The sequence below is a fragment of the Ictidomys tridecemlineatus genome, chromosome 1 (assembly GCF_052094955.1).
Source record: "Ictidomys tridecemlineatus isolate mIctTri1 chromosome 1, mIctTri1.hap1, whole genome shotgun sequence".
Lineage (NCBI taxonomy): Eukaryota > Metazoa > Chordata > Mammalia > Rodentia > Sciuridae > Ictidomys > Ictidomys tridecemlineatus.
Window position 1 is genome coordinate 5,167,351 of NC_135477.1, and position 13,870 is coordinate 5,181,220.

Genomic DNA, 13,870 nt, shown 5'->3' on the forward strand with positions numbered 1-13,870 from the left:
AGCACAGCCCTGTGGGTGGCAGACAGCGCCTTTTTATTTCGCCATTCTTCCTGGGGAAACCGAGGCTCAGCCCACCCGCCAGGGGCCGTCCGTGTTGGAGGGACCACACCCCCACGGACCTAGTGCAGCCTCTCGCACTTGCACTGGGTTCCCGTGCCCACGCGCAGCCGTCTCTTGTGTGCCGGGAGCTCTCTCTATGCCTTGAATGTGTCTCTTATCTACTCCAGGGCTGAGGACACTCTTTGTGTCAGTAGGCAGTGTGTACTTTTTCCTTTCAGTCCTGGCCAGAAAAAGTAGGAATTCTGAAAAGCTGCAATTATCCCTCCTGGTTCCTTTGTACCCAGCTCTGTAAATAATTTATTTGGATTTAAGGGCCTAGAGACGGAAAAGCACATTGAGCCTCTTGGTAACCAGGCAAATTCTGCGTTCAGAACTTGAATGCAGCGGCAAAGAAAAATGTTTCTTTGAAATCAGAGAAGACAGAGTGACCCAAGGGCTCAGGCGTGAGGTGAGACCGGAGTTGGTCAGATGGCAGCCTGAGAAGGTTTTTGTGGCCTGTAAAGATCACCTGCGAGGTTTCTGCGTCCACGTCGGTCACTCTCGCCACGGGATCTCGGAAGCGCAGCTGTGGAGGGGAAATGCAGAGATGCCCCAGCTGGCGCTTCCCAAACCCCTCCTGCTGCACTCAATACCTGGATGAAACAAAGAAAATTGTGTTTGCCAGGCCAGCTCACTGAAGTCACAAGATTCCGAGTGTCATGCTGCATTCCGGGACGCCTAGCACCTCTCCTGGGGCGGGGCTCGCTGCTGATCAGACTTTTCAAATAAAGACGTTCAGCACAGAGTTGAAAAACCATGTGATGGTCATGGATTTGGTGAAGAGTAACTGGTTTCCCTCCCAGAGAAGAGCCAAAGTTTGTATCATCCACTTGTGTCAAGGCCTGAAGACGGCAGAGCAGCCCGCCAGCAGATATGAGGTACGGCTGGACTCGGGGGGAGCTGTCTGCGCACCAAGAGATGCAGCTGCGGTGTGTCCTCGGACAGTGCAGGTGTTGATCTGGTCTCATGCGTTAATCTCATATGTTGTAGTCTTTCCCAGGGGATATGGAGAAGAATTTTTTATCTTTTAATTTATTCCAGCTTTTGCAACTTGGTGGTGGTTTGGGGAGTGCATATTAGATGAATGTAACTTCCACACGGCAATCATCTGCATTTACAAACATTTAATAGCTCTCCAAAGGTCTGCAGTGGGTCATCGTATCCACATTTAGAAACTGCCGGGCACTCTGTGAGCTAGGAATTCTTAGCTCTGTCAGCTCTGTCTTAAAAACAAATTCCTATTTGTTTTCCTGATTTGTTATTTGGGAGAATCTGTATGGCTTGCTTGATCCAGTTAAAATGAGATGAGTCTGGGATAGACTTCTATTTTTTTGAGGGTGAGCTCTCATTTCCAAGCATAGAAACTCTGTTGTAAAAAGGAGAACTTTGGAGACTTAAAACGTCCAAGTGAAATAGACACATTACTCTAAAATATATTTGTATTCTGCAACTGGTATCAGCCACAAGCAGTTATCTTCAGAAAATAAACACACATGAAATCTGATCAGCTCTTTATTGTACATGGAATAAATTATGAATGACATTGTAATTGACTCCTAGGTAGCTCAGTTGCCCATCTCTTTTGATAAATGCAACATGCAAATTGCTAATGCTTTATGAAAAGCTAACCTTTCTGAATATTGATGCTGTTATTAGGAGAGCCTTCTCATGAATGCTGGCAAATACTTCAGATCTTTTGTTACCCATGCTTGGCAGTAAGGAGCCAGCTCAATGTGGAAGGAACAGGTTTAGCAGGGTTCATGGCAGGCTTCTTCCAGCCCCAGCCCCTGGAGTCTGAATTTCCATGTTCACAACAGAGATGGAAAGGCCACAGAAATAATGGTGTTAATTAAATTCAGTAATAGTTGTTCATTACTTCATTGCCCAATCAACCAGAGCAAAAGGTGTGCAATTAGAATATAATTGAAAGAAACCAGAGATGTTATTATTCACAAGTAATTAATCAGATGGGGACAGAATTTTATCTTTCTATAATTTTTACTGAGGTTATTTTTCAGTCCTCCAGAGGGGGAAAAACTTGTTGAATCATCGTTTCATGCATTTTTACAACAGTGTTCATGGCTCAACTTTAAACCTGTCTTGCATTCCCGCTTTTTTTCATGCATAAACTTCATCTGTTTTCTCAATATTACGGCCACACTGAAGGTGATGATGTGCACCTCGAAAGGAGGTTGTAAAATACTGGAATACACTGATTGTCACAGCTACATTTTTTTCTGTGGCTTAATCCTTCACAGCCCACAGTGGAGCCACCAGTGTGAGATGAGTCCAGGCCCCTCCCCCACAACAGACCCAGCCACTGGCTGCTTTCACGGTCTATGGTGTGAGAAGTGGTCTCTGCGGGGTCTGCTTCCAGGCTCGGGGACAGGCCCATGTGAGAACTATCGGACGGGATCTGTGCCTCTGAATTTGGAGCTTTGCTCAACTTTTAGTAGCAAACATTTCAGAATTTAAATTATTCCATATTCTTTGAACTGGTCTTCTTATTCCCACTGGGGCATGTCAACAGCATTTGATTGAGGAAACCAGGGAGAAGCAAACCTCCTTGCTCAATTTCCCAAGCTGAACAGATGAGTGAGCCCAATTAACAGCCTCTGGGTGCTGCCCTTGGACTTGGCCCGGTGACTCCTCTTCCATCAGCCCCGAGGCCCATCCTTAACCTGCCCTGGGCTTCACCACGCAGTATCCCACGGGGTGAGGAAGGAGCAGGTTCCCTGGGATAAACTTGTTTCTTTAATCTAATAGGTTTCCCAGTAAAAGTGAGTTGGGGAGGCTTGTTCCCGTGAAAACCTCACAGATTTCAAATTCTCCCCGTGAGAATCTGCGGATTTGCTGGAGTTGAGAGCAAGGCCTATAGATGGGTTTTTCTAAAACCACAGCCTGGTGTGAATGCCTGGAGAATCCTCCTCTCACTTGGGACTGGCAGAGTAACTGCGGCCCTGGGACGCTCCCCCACCACCCTCTTCCTTCCTTCCACTGCCTGCAGCAGGAGCCAGGAGAAAAGTTGCTGGCTAGGAGGGAGCGAGGGCGGGAAGCAGACAAGATGCTAGGGAGTCTTGTGCTCATATTTGCGAAGCCCAGCTCTCAGCGACTCTAAAATGCCCCCAACTCACAGGAACATGGTGTGCTAAGGGCAGTTCTCCCTCTGCATGTGAATTTCAGACATCAACAAAGCCATAACTGGGTCACGGATTAGGCCCGCACTTGAGCTCTGCCTGCTGTCCCCAGGGCAAGCGTGGGCATGTTCCCAGGCTCCCTGGGAAGCAGAGCAGGGGCGTTTTCACCAGCTTGAGGAGGGAGCCACGGAGAGTTCATGATATGCTTGTGTCCCCAGAACCGGTGAGTGGCTCTGAGCTGGCTGCAGAGATGCTGCGACCCTAGGCATAGGCTGGGGCTTGCAAGCCAAGGCCATCTGTCTTCTGATAGGCCATGGCCTGTAGCACGCTTCATCTCCAGGTGAACCAGGGAAAGCTTTTGTACTTGGAGGTCACGATTTGGCCATGCCTCTCCAAGGTCGAGCTCTGCTCATCCCAAGGTCTCTGTCATTGAAATACCTGTTTCTACTGAGGGATTTCCTCCTGACCTGGGTGGTCTTGCCTTGCTCTTTTGCAGACCAGGCAATTTTAAATTGGATTTGATACACTGTGACTTCTGCTTGGTTGTATCTTGACTCGGTTGTATTCCTGTGGATGGTGTTGAACTTTGTTCTGGCTGAAGGTCAAGCTCTTGGCCACAGCTCGGTCCTGCTGAGGTCCAAAGCATGTCTGACTCAGAGCAGTGGTCAGACTGCTGGATGGTTCTGTGCCCCACCATGGGGATATTTGTTAAGGTCTGGAAGCCGTTGGGGTTGGTGTATCTTGGGGGAAGATGCCCCTGGCTCCAGCAGGGAGACCAGAGATGCTGTTGACACCCTGCCAAGGCACAGGGCAGCTCCCTCCCTCCAGCCGAGGACTATCCATGGTGTTGAGGCTCGGCCTAAGTCAGCTCTGCTAGGAGTCTACCTGATGCCGCAGGTGTGGTCAGTTTGCACCTGGGCTGGTGGGGACGTGTGGGGTCCAACGGTCTGACCTACCGCTTTCCTAGGAGCTTTTATTCTTTGTTTCTTCCCGACTTCAGGTAGTTATCCCTCAAGCAGGTGCAGGTCAGCATTTATCCAAAGACCCCAGGGGTCCCTGTCGACTGCTGGTCATCTTTCCTCGCAGTTCTTTGCTCTTCACCAAGCATGGTCACCTGCTTCCTGTCTCTGCCACCCCTGCTCAGAGAGGCCCCTGGGTCTCTGGAACTTCCCTCCCCGAGCGTGGAGACTGCTCCAGGTGGGGACCGTTGTTGGGCCCCCCTCTCATTTCCCCTCTCAGGGGTCACGGTCCTGTGCAGCTTGTTGGCCAGTGTCCAGTAACCCTGTGGCCCAGCTCCTGCCTGGCTACTCCATCTTGGACACAGATGTCTGCCCGGTGACTCTGATGTTCTCCCAGGGCTGGGACACTCCGCTCCGGCTCTGATGATGGCCTGTGGGTGGCTGGGAGCAGGTTTGGGTTTTGTGACATGAGAGTGCTCAAGTTTTAAGTGTTTGGGCTTCAAGGTAACTTGATTCAGGGAATGAAGAAAGAGGAGGAAAACCAAACATTGCCTTTCTCCTGCCAGTTATCGAAAGGTACAAAACAATTTTGCCTATTTTCCAACCAAGCTGAAGAGCTTCAGCCAAATCAAAGTCCCCCGAGTCTCACTTTTCTTCCTGAAGTCCTGGTCTTCAAGGGATGTTGCTGGGGTGTGCTGGTGACCGGTCTGCACTGAAGACCTGGCCCCCTGGAAAGAGCAGGCCTGGGAGAAACCTTCTCACCATGAGTGTCTCCATGAGTCTCTGCCCCATCCTGGGCCTTGCCTTCTGTCTGCAAGTGCTTACTGCTCCTTCTAGAAGCCTCCACAGCCCAACCTCCCTTGGCAATGGCCGGTAGCTTGGACTGGCGATTTCTGGTGGCTTCTATCTAACAGCAGGAAGGGGAAGTTCTAGAGGTGGTAGGGGGTAAAGTAATAATCTGTGAGTCCCCATGCGACAGCTGTCTCTCACTTGTCTGCTGTCAGAGGTCGAGGTCCTGAAAGGTGCGGGAGGTCGGGTCTGGAATTAGGAGCATGTTCTCGTTGGAGCCTCCCGCCTCATGCCCTGATCTGTGGTAGATGGAGTGTGCCTCGGCCCAGGGTGTTGGCAGTCAGGGCTTGTGAGATCCATCTGACATTGTTTGGTGGATTTGCACGGGGTCGTTGGGCACTGGTGGGGATGCCATGGCCACTTTCAGGAAGATCAAGGGGGAAGCCGGACAATAGAGCTTGTGGGTGGATTGAGGGAGAGTGTGCTGGACGAGACCCTCTGGGGTCCTGATGAGTGAATGATTTGGCAGTTTCTTTGTCCTCTCTGAGCTTAGTTTCACTCATGATCTTGAGAACCATGGTGACATCTACCTTACAGGTTGTTCAGGGATCACAGAGAGAGTCTATCTGAAGCAGTAAGCCAGAATGAAGGCAGCATCCCATCATCGTGACCCCCTGAGCTCCAACCCTGCCACAGAGCCATGGCATGGAGATGGCCCCTGGGCCTGGGCCGGCTGTGACGCGTGCCTCATGGGTGCCATGTGAGCAGCCCCACAGCCCCTGGGCCTTCATCCCACACTCCAGGAGGCAGGTCATCGGGGCTGCGAGCAGCCTGGCCTGGGTTCATCCCCTGTGTTAAGGAACCCAGAGGTGAACACTGAGTTCAATGCACAGTGTCCGCCGAGAGCCTCCCTGTGGTCAGCTGCCAATTCTGCCACCGACAGGAGATTCTTGGAGAGAGGAGTTCACACCTCTCTGATTCCTGCACAGTGAAGCCAGAACAAAGCCTGGGGCACGAACAGGCATTTCTGATGCAAGTTGGTCCCCTCTCTGATCTCCTACGAGGGGATTTACGAGGGGTTTTGCCACCTGGGGAGGGTTGAGTGACCCTCACACCTCAGTATAATCTAGATTACTGGGGAGAATTTTCTAAAAATGCAGACCCTTGGGCTCTGGGAGGATCAGGGTCCTGAAAACTAAGCGTCTTGTCTTGTTTTGTGGTGCTGGGGATGGATCTCAGGGCCTTGCACATGCTGGGCAAGCACCTTACCACTGAGCTATAGCCCCACCCTGAAAATCTGTTTTTAATATGAAACCCAATTTCATGCCAGTCCAAAACCCTTATCTGATGCTCAAGACCAATATTTTGCAAGCCCATGAGCCCAGAGGGGAGTGAGAAAGAAGCTGGTGTGTGAAGGGGTTGGGGGTCGGAGCTGAGGGCCAGAGGCCAGGACCAGGGTGTGCAAGGATCACTGTGGGGAGGAGAGGGAACAAAGGAGGCTGGTGTTGGCTGGTCCCTGAAGGGCCGCATTGATCCTCTCCACAGCTGCGTGAGACTCACCAGCCCCCGCTTTTTTAAAATGGTGATAGCAAATGATTTTTAATGTTACTTTTAATGTTTTTCCTGGTTGAATACAAAGTATATTCACACCAGTTGGTGTCTTCATATAGGTACTTTGGATAATGATGTCCATCACATTCTACCATCATTTCTAACCTTGTGCCCCCTCCCTTCCCCTCCCTTTCTTCTGCCCTATCCAGAGTTCTAATCCTCCCATGCTCCCCCTCCCTATGCCACTATGAATCAGCCTCCTTATATCGGAGAAAACATTCAGCATTCGTTTTTTTGAGATTAGTTAACTTTACTTAGCATTATCTTCTCCAACTCCATCCATTTACCTGCAAATGCCATGATTTTATTCTCTTTTTGTTGCTGAGTAATATTCCCTTGTGGGTATATGCCACATTTTTTTTTTTATCCATTCGTCTACTGAAGAGCATTTGTTTGGTTCCACAGCTTAGCTATTGTGAATTGTGCTGCTGTAAACATTGAAGTAGCTGTGTCCCTGTGGTATGCTGATTTTAAGTCCTTTGTAAATAGACCAAGGAGTGGGACAGTTGGGTCAAATAGTGGTTCCACTCCCAGTTTTCCAAGGAATCTCCATACTGCTATCCATATTGGCTGCCCCAATTTGCAGTCCCACCAGCAGTGCATGAGTGTGCCTTTCCCCTCATCCTTGCCAATGCTTATTGTTTATCTTCATAATAGCTGCCATTCTGACTGCAGTGAGATGAAATCTCAGAGTAGTTTTGATTTGCATTTCTCTAATTACTAGAGATGGTGAACATATTTTTATATATTTGTTGATTGATTGTATATCATATTCTGAGAAGTGTCTGTTAGGGGTAATAGAGACATATCTCAATAAGGTAAAGATGGTCTACGCTAAGCCCCAGGCCAACATCATTCTAAATGGAGAAAAATTGAGAGCATTTCCTCTAAAAACTGGAACAAGTCAGGGATGCCCTCTTTTCACCACTTCTATTTAACATAGTTCTTGAAACACTGGCCAGAGCAATTAGACAGACAAAAGAAATTAAAGGGATATGCATAGGAAAAGAAAAACACAAATTAGCACTATTTGCTGACAATATGATTCTATACCCAGAAGACCCAAAAAGTCCCACCAAAAAAACTTCTAGAACTAGAAAATGAATTCGGCAAAGTAGCAGGATTTAAAATCAACACCTATAAATCAAAGGCATTTCTGTATATCAGTGACAAATTCTCTGAAAGAGAATTGAGAAAACTACCCCATTTATAATAGCTTCAAAAAAAAAAACCCCAAACAAACAAAAAACTTGGGAATCAACTTAATGAAAGAGGTGAAAGATCTATGCAATGAAAACTACAGAACCCTAAAGAAAGAAATCAAAGAAGACCTCAGAAAATGGAAAAATCTACCTTGCTTTTGGACGGGCAGAATTAATATTGTCAAAATGACCATACTACCAAAAGCAGTAAACAGATTTAATGCAATTCCAATCAAAATCCCAATGGCGTTCCTCATAGAAATCGAAAAAGCAGTCATGAAATTCATCTGGAAAAATAAGAGACCCAGAATAGCTAAAGCAATCCTTAGCAGGAAGAGTGAAGCAGGTGGCATCACTACCCCAGACCTTAAACTATACTACAGAGCCATAGTAACAAAAACAGCATGGTATTGGCACCAACGTAGACTGGTAGACCAACTGCACAGAATAGAGGACACAGAGACCAACCTGGCCCTATTTTTACAGAGAGAAAATTCTATGAGTCCCCGAGCAATGAGGTAGGCTGCTCAGTGACAGCGTCAGGAGTGGCAGGGGAGGGATCAGGCCTCCCTGCTCCTACTGTGAGTCTGTGCCGTGTGCCTGTGCTGGGGGAGGAGGGAGAAAATCCTGCTGTGTAGACAAGGGACCTGGCCACACCAGGATCAAGAGGCGAGCGCACCAGATGTGGCCCTTCCCTGGCTTTTCCACTGAGCGCCTCCTCCAGCACGGGTCCCGCCACTCTGCTCCTGCAGTGCCGTGTTCTGTGCCTTCCCCAAAGAGAAGTGGAGTTAAAGAGGGGACTCCTGTTGGAAGTTACATATCAAATCTCACTTTGTTCCAGGGGCTGGGCCACAGGGCTTGCAGGCCCAGCTCCTAGCCCTGTGATCCTCTGGCGGGTGCAGCCAGTGTCTCCATGGAGCTGTGGAAGAGGGCACATCCTTGGCATAAGAATGGAAGGGCCCCTGCTCCGTGTAAAATGGGGAAAGGCCGCGGCAGGGGACGACACTTCAGGCAGAAAGAATGGCAACTTCTCGGTGGTGGCACAGGACAGCAGAGCCCCATAGAACTCTGTAGTCTCTGAACCGAGGAGATGGGGATGCTACTGGAATTTGAGGGCACAGTTCCTGAGCGGAGGAAGCCAGGCGTAGCAAGATTGCTTCCCATTTCCTTGAGTCCGGCTGAAATTGAGTCTGTGTGCTGTGAAGGAGACGCTGCAAGACTAGACCCAGAAGAGCTCACCAGCAAGGAACAGCTCCCGGGGGCTGTCGCATGAACCATTCTCAGCACCTTTGTAGGGTCACGGGTCATCCAAGTCGCCACCATAAGGCCCACACTGAATTCAGGGGCAAGTTAGGAGAGTCTCCAGTGGATCCTGCTTGGAAGTGACTAAATTAGCCCCAAAGAATAGGCCCCTCCAGGCTCATCCCATAGCGATTTAAAAATCAGCTGTTGAAAGAACCAAGCCGTTCCTCCTGTAGTTTAACTGGTTAGCAAAACAAAGCTCGATACTCTTTACAAGACTATGCCAAAATTCAGCGACCAGTATATAAAATTTCACAATGCCTGGCATCCAGTGAAAAATTACTAGACATTTAAAGAGTCCAGAAAATATGACTCAAGGGATCCAGAAAATAGGATTGTAAATAGAAGCAGATTCATTAGTTACAGAAATAATGAAATTATAAAGCAAGAACTTTTAAAAAGCTATTATAAACATTATAAATATACATTTTTCCTTTAAATTTCAGGATTTAAAGGGAGATTTCACCATAATGGAGAGAGAAATAGATAATATGTATACTGAGAAAACCCACTAGAAGATCTATAGGAGGAAAAAAGGACATCATTTAAAATGGACTTTTTTGTTTATTTTTTTTTACTGGATTGGAGTGATAGCAGATGAGAATGAGCAGAAAGGGAGATAGGGAGAGAACAGCTTGGGTGGCATATGGGCCAGTATTAAGAGGTTAGATTCAGACATGATTAGAGTCTTAGAGTGGAAGTGGGTGGGGAGAAGAGAGAGATAATGGCTTAAATCTTTCCAAAATGAGTGGAATATATGTAAAAGCATTGCTCCTCAGTCACATGCCTCCCCAGGTGACATGCACAGGGCTGTCACTCAGGCGCTCCAGCCTGGGGCTCGTTGCCTAGGGCCTCCCTGCACTGTTCAGCCGAGGCAGCTTCCTATCTCTGGGCAGATGTCCGCATGGTGCAGAATCACAGATGGCTTCAGGTCTGACCGGCCACAGAGGAACCACAACTGGAAAACCCAATATGTGTTTGTTTTCTTTTGCTGCATAACAGCGCATCACATGCTTAGCAGAGAACAACTACAGCCGTTTATTATTTTGCAGTGTTGTAGGTCAGAAGTCCCGGTGTGGGACTGATGGCTTCTCGGCTGAGAGGAATTCTGTCTAGGCTGAATCAAGTGCTGGCCAAGGCTCAGCTCTCCCATGCGGCTCAGGGTCCTCTTCCAAGATGGCTGGTCACTGGAGGAATTCAGTTTCTTGTTGTGGCAATTATGTGTCTTTTTCCTGCTGTCAGAGACCACTCTTGCTAGAGGCTATCCTCAGGTCCCTGCCCCGTGGCTCCAGCCACGGGTCATGTATGCCACGTTCTTTTGCCTGGTTAAGGTCATCCGAAGACTTTCTGCTGCTTTAAATCTTTCTTCCTTCTGTAAAAGTCTCTCCTGATTAGGTCAGCCCACCTGATAGCTTTTCCTTTTGAATAAATCAATGTCAGCTGATTAGCAACCTTAATTATGTCTGCAAAACTCTGCCACTGTGTAATGTAACTTCCTGGTGAAAGTGAAAGCCCATTCTATTCACAGCTTCTGTGCACATTCAGGGAAGGGCACATACACCAAAGCTGGGATTCCTGGGAATCGTCTGCATTCTCTGCTTACCAAGTGTTTCCCTAATTTGTGCATCTGTGGAGAAAAGGGACGGACAGGAGGCGGTAGGATTGAAGGTGCCTGTGTTGGGTCCTCTCAGAGCTCTTAGGAAAGGTGCTGTTGAGCTGCTTTATCTCACCATGTGCTCCTGGCACCGGGCTGGCTTGCAGTAGACATTTGGGGTGTATTATGAATGAAGGATTAAGAAAGCACATGGAGTCTCAGATGGAAACATGAAGCCAGGTGCGTGGTGGCTGATGACGTTGTGATGGGGGAGATCTTCCCTTTGATTCGGGGCTCTTTAGGGTCCCTGCAGAGGTGCTCATTTTCAGGACTGATGGATGGGTGGATGGACAGATACCATCTCTAGCTTGCCCAAGCGAAGCCATAAATTGGAGGTCACTTGTTTTATCATTCTTTTCATTAATCAAATTCTAAGTAGTGAAATAATTTCCTTTCCTCTTTGTGAGTCTAATTTATATCCCCTCTCCATCCAAAAAGGACTTTGAGGCAGCTCCAAAAAATGAGTATCTTGGGGAAAAGCCAGGATTTAGAAATAATATGTCAGAGAAGCAAATAGGTTTGAAAGCAAATCAGGGAAATAATTTCTCAAAGTAGACAGCAAATTGTTCACCCTTTTGTAGCTAAAGCAAGAAGCCACTCCCTGCCCAGCAGGCTCTAGCCAGGGCCAGCACACAGGCACCCAGGGGATTTGTCTGCCCCAGGACCCAGATGCCTTGGATTCAGCCTCGTATTTACCGAAAGTTAAGAAAATCATTGTTTTAGCTGCAAATGTGCTCGACTCCTGGCTGAGGAGTCTGGACATGGCTGGCTTCTGGGTGCTGGCCCTGTTTGCCACCTAGCCTTGCTCTGCAGTTCCTAAGAGGCAGCCTGATGGGCTGGCTCAGGTGTGGGAGGGGACTGGGTCTTGGAGATGGACATGGACATGCAAAGAGGGTCCCGGGAGAGCCTGGGGAATGCGGTGTGCTGAACTCCGCACTGTTGGGGTGAGGAAGGAAGCGTTGTGAGCTCCCCATGGACAGGAACAAAATACAAAGGCTCTCCGTGAAAAAGGTCCACCATGATGTCCATTTATCCACATTTGTCTACCAAATTAGTGGGGCCTATTGCAAAATAAAAGTGTGGGTCTCCTTGTTCAAAGAAAAACTAGGGAAAACTGTCTCTAAAGGTATTAAAATATAAATCTTTCTCATTCTCCATATTCTTTCTTTCTCTTGATTTTTCATGATGTTTTAAATTTTCTACTTAATGGTGATCTCGGTAGAGAAAAATTATAGTTTTGTATTACTACTGCGTTCTACTGTTCATCTTTATATGGTGCAATGCTGATTTTTAACACAAATAAAGAAGCATTTAGTTCATATGTGGAATCACCAAAGTGACATAATCTGTGTTTTTTAGCTCATTGAGCATATGTGTGTTTCATTCTTAAGGCATAATAAGCACTGCAAGCCCAGCTCACCTGCTTTATTTCCTTCCTGGATCTAACCGCGTCTGTCTGCTTTGGGCTTGCCAAGGAGCGGTAGCTCTGGGCTGCAGGGTCACCCCTTCCTGCCCTCTTACCACTTCATCACAGTGGCTGGCTGACCCCGGGAGGTCACAGGGGTAAGAAGGGCAAGATAGGGCTGCTGGGCCACTGGTGCTCCCCAGCTCCTGCCTCCTTCCTGTGTTGAAGTGGGCCTGTGTCCAGGAAGGCCAGGCCTGGGGCGGCCTCTGTTTCTGGGTATTCATCTTGGATGCCACCTGATCACACCCCATTCCCTGTGGATCTTGCCCGACTCCCAGCCTCGGTGGGCTCACCTGGTCTCGATGATTGAAGGACACATGATGTCCAGGGGCAGCAAGGAAAGCAGTGAGCACACAGGTGGCATGTGTTCTCTCTGTGGCCCGACTGCACTTCAAGTTCAAAGGCAAAGTGATTAAATATTCAAGATGGCAATGCCAAAGGTGTAGGCCCACAGCAGAAAAAACCAGTTAGACTTCATCCAGATTAAAGAGAAGCATGTGTCAAAGGACACCATCAGCAGGAAGTACTAACCTACCTACAACACGAGGGGCCTGAGGACACTCTGCAGGGTCAAAGACCCTGACATAAAGACAGATGTTATTGAACTCTACTCACAGGAGGCACCTAGAATGGTCAATTTCACAGACAGAAAGAAGGGAGGCTATATGTTGTGGGAGGGGGTGGGGGGGCTACTATAGTGGGTACAGAGGTTCCATTCAGAAGATGAGGAGTTCTGCAGGTGGATAGCGGTGTGATCACAGAGCACTGTGAGTGCGCATCACTATACACCGAAATGGTGAACATGGTGAACTTTCTGTTATGCATATTTTACCACAATAAAAAACCATTCAAGATGGGGACATGAATCCAAGTACATGGGCCACCTGCGCAAATACACAAGTCCCACACCATGAAGCTGGCCCTGCCCTTGCTTGTGCTTAAAGAACACAATTCTAAGTGTGTGAGACCGTCTCTGTGTGGGCTCTTGCACCAGATGGCGAGATCCCTGAGATCCCTGAGGGCAGTTCCTGGGTCTTATTTCTTGTACTATGGGCTTGTTGAAGTGCAACTCTAAGCTAAGTCAGTGTTTTTAAAAAGCCAGCCTTATTAAGGTAAAATTTACATTCATAAATATTCATACATTTAAAAGGAGCAGCTCATTTTCTTCTGGCAGGTGCAGATGGTGGTATAACCAGTACCAAATCGCCATCTAGGACATCTTCACCAACCTCAGAGGTCCCCTTGCGCCCTGTACCCTGGGAGCCCTCCCAACCTAGCCCCTGGCCCCCATTGACCCACCTGCTGCTGCCAGAATCTTGACTGTTCTGGAATGTCCCATGATGGAAATCCCGCAGTGAGCAGGGTTTTGTGCTGTGATAGGTTTCTCTTACGAGTATGAACATTTCAATTAAATCCATAATGTTCTCTTGAGGCAGCGAAGGGCTGACAGCTTGGTCCCTGATGCAGGTATAGCTGGATCTGCCAGTTTTAACTTGGTGACTTTCCGTGAATTTGTGCCTTCTCCAGTGTCAGTAGCTTCTATATCAAATGGAGCCACAAGGTACCTTTCTCAAGTCCTGCTGTGGGCACAGATAAAGGTCGCCTGTGGAAAGTGCTTAGCGTGCGTGCTTAGCCTCTTACACTTAGCTGTT

At 48.2% G+C, this 13,870-nt stretch overlaps 1 protein-coding gene across 5 annotated transcripts in view; it reads left to right on the forward strand.

Annotated features, from left to right (window-relative positions):
• Window positions 1–238: 238 nt before the first annotated feature.
• C1H10orf90 (chromosome 1 C10orf90 homolog) overlaps window positions 239–13,870 on the forward strand; it is a 185,414-nt gene continuing 171,782 nt past the window's right edge. The window contains exon 1 of one of the 5 annotated variants that reach the window (XM_040272139.2): window positions 239–1,049. In XM_040272139.2, the coding sequence (XP_040128073.2) occupies window positions 759–1,049 (291 nt within the window). In that variant the 5' untranslated portion in view covers window positions 239–758. Of the gene's footprint in view, window positions 1,050–3,351; window positions 3,460–13,870 lie in introns of those variants that run through there. The other 4 variants (XM_040272141.2, XM_040272146.2, XM_021723380.3 and 1 more) reach the window with 4 other exon arrangements.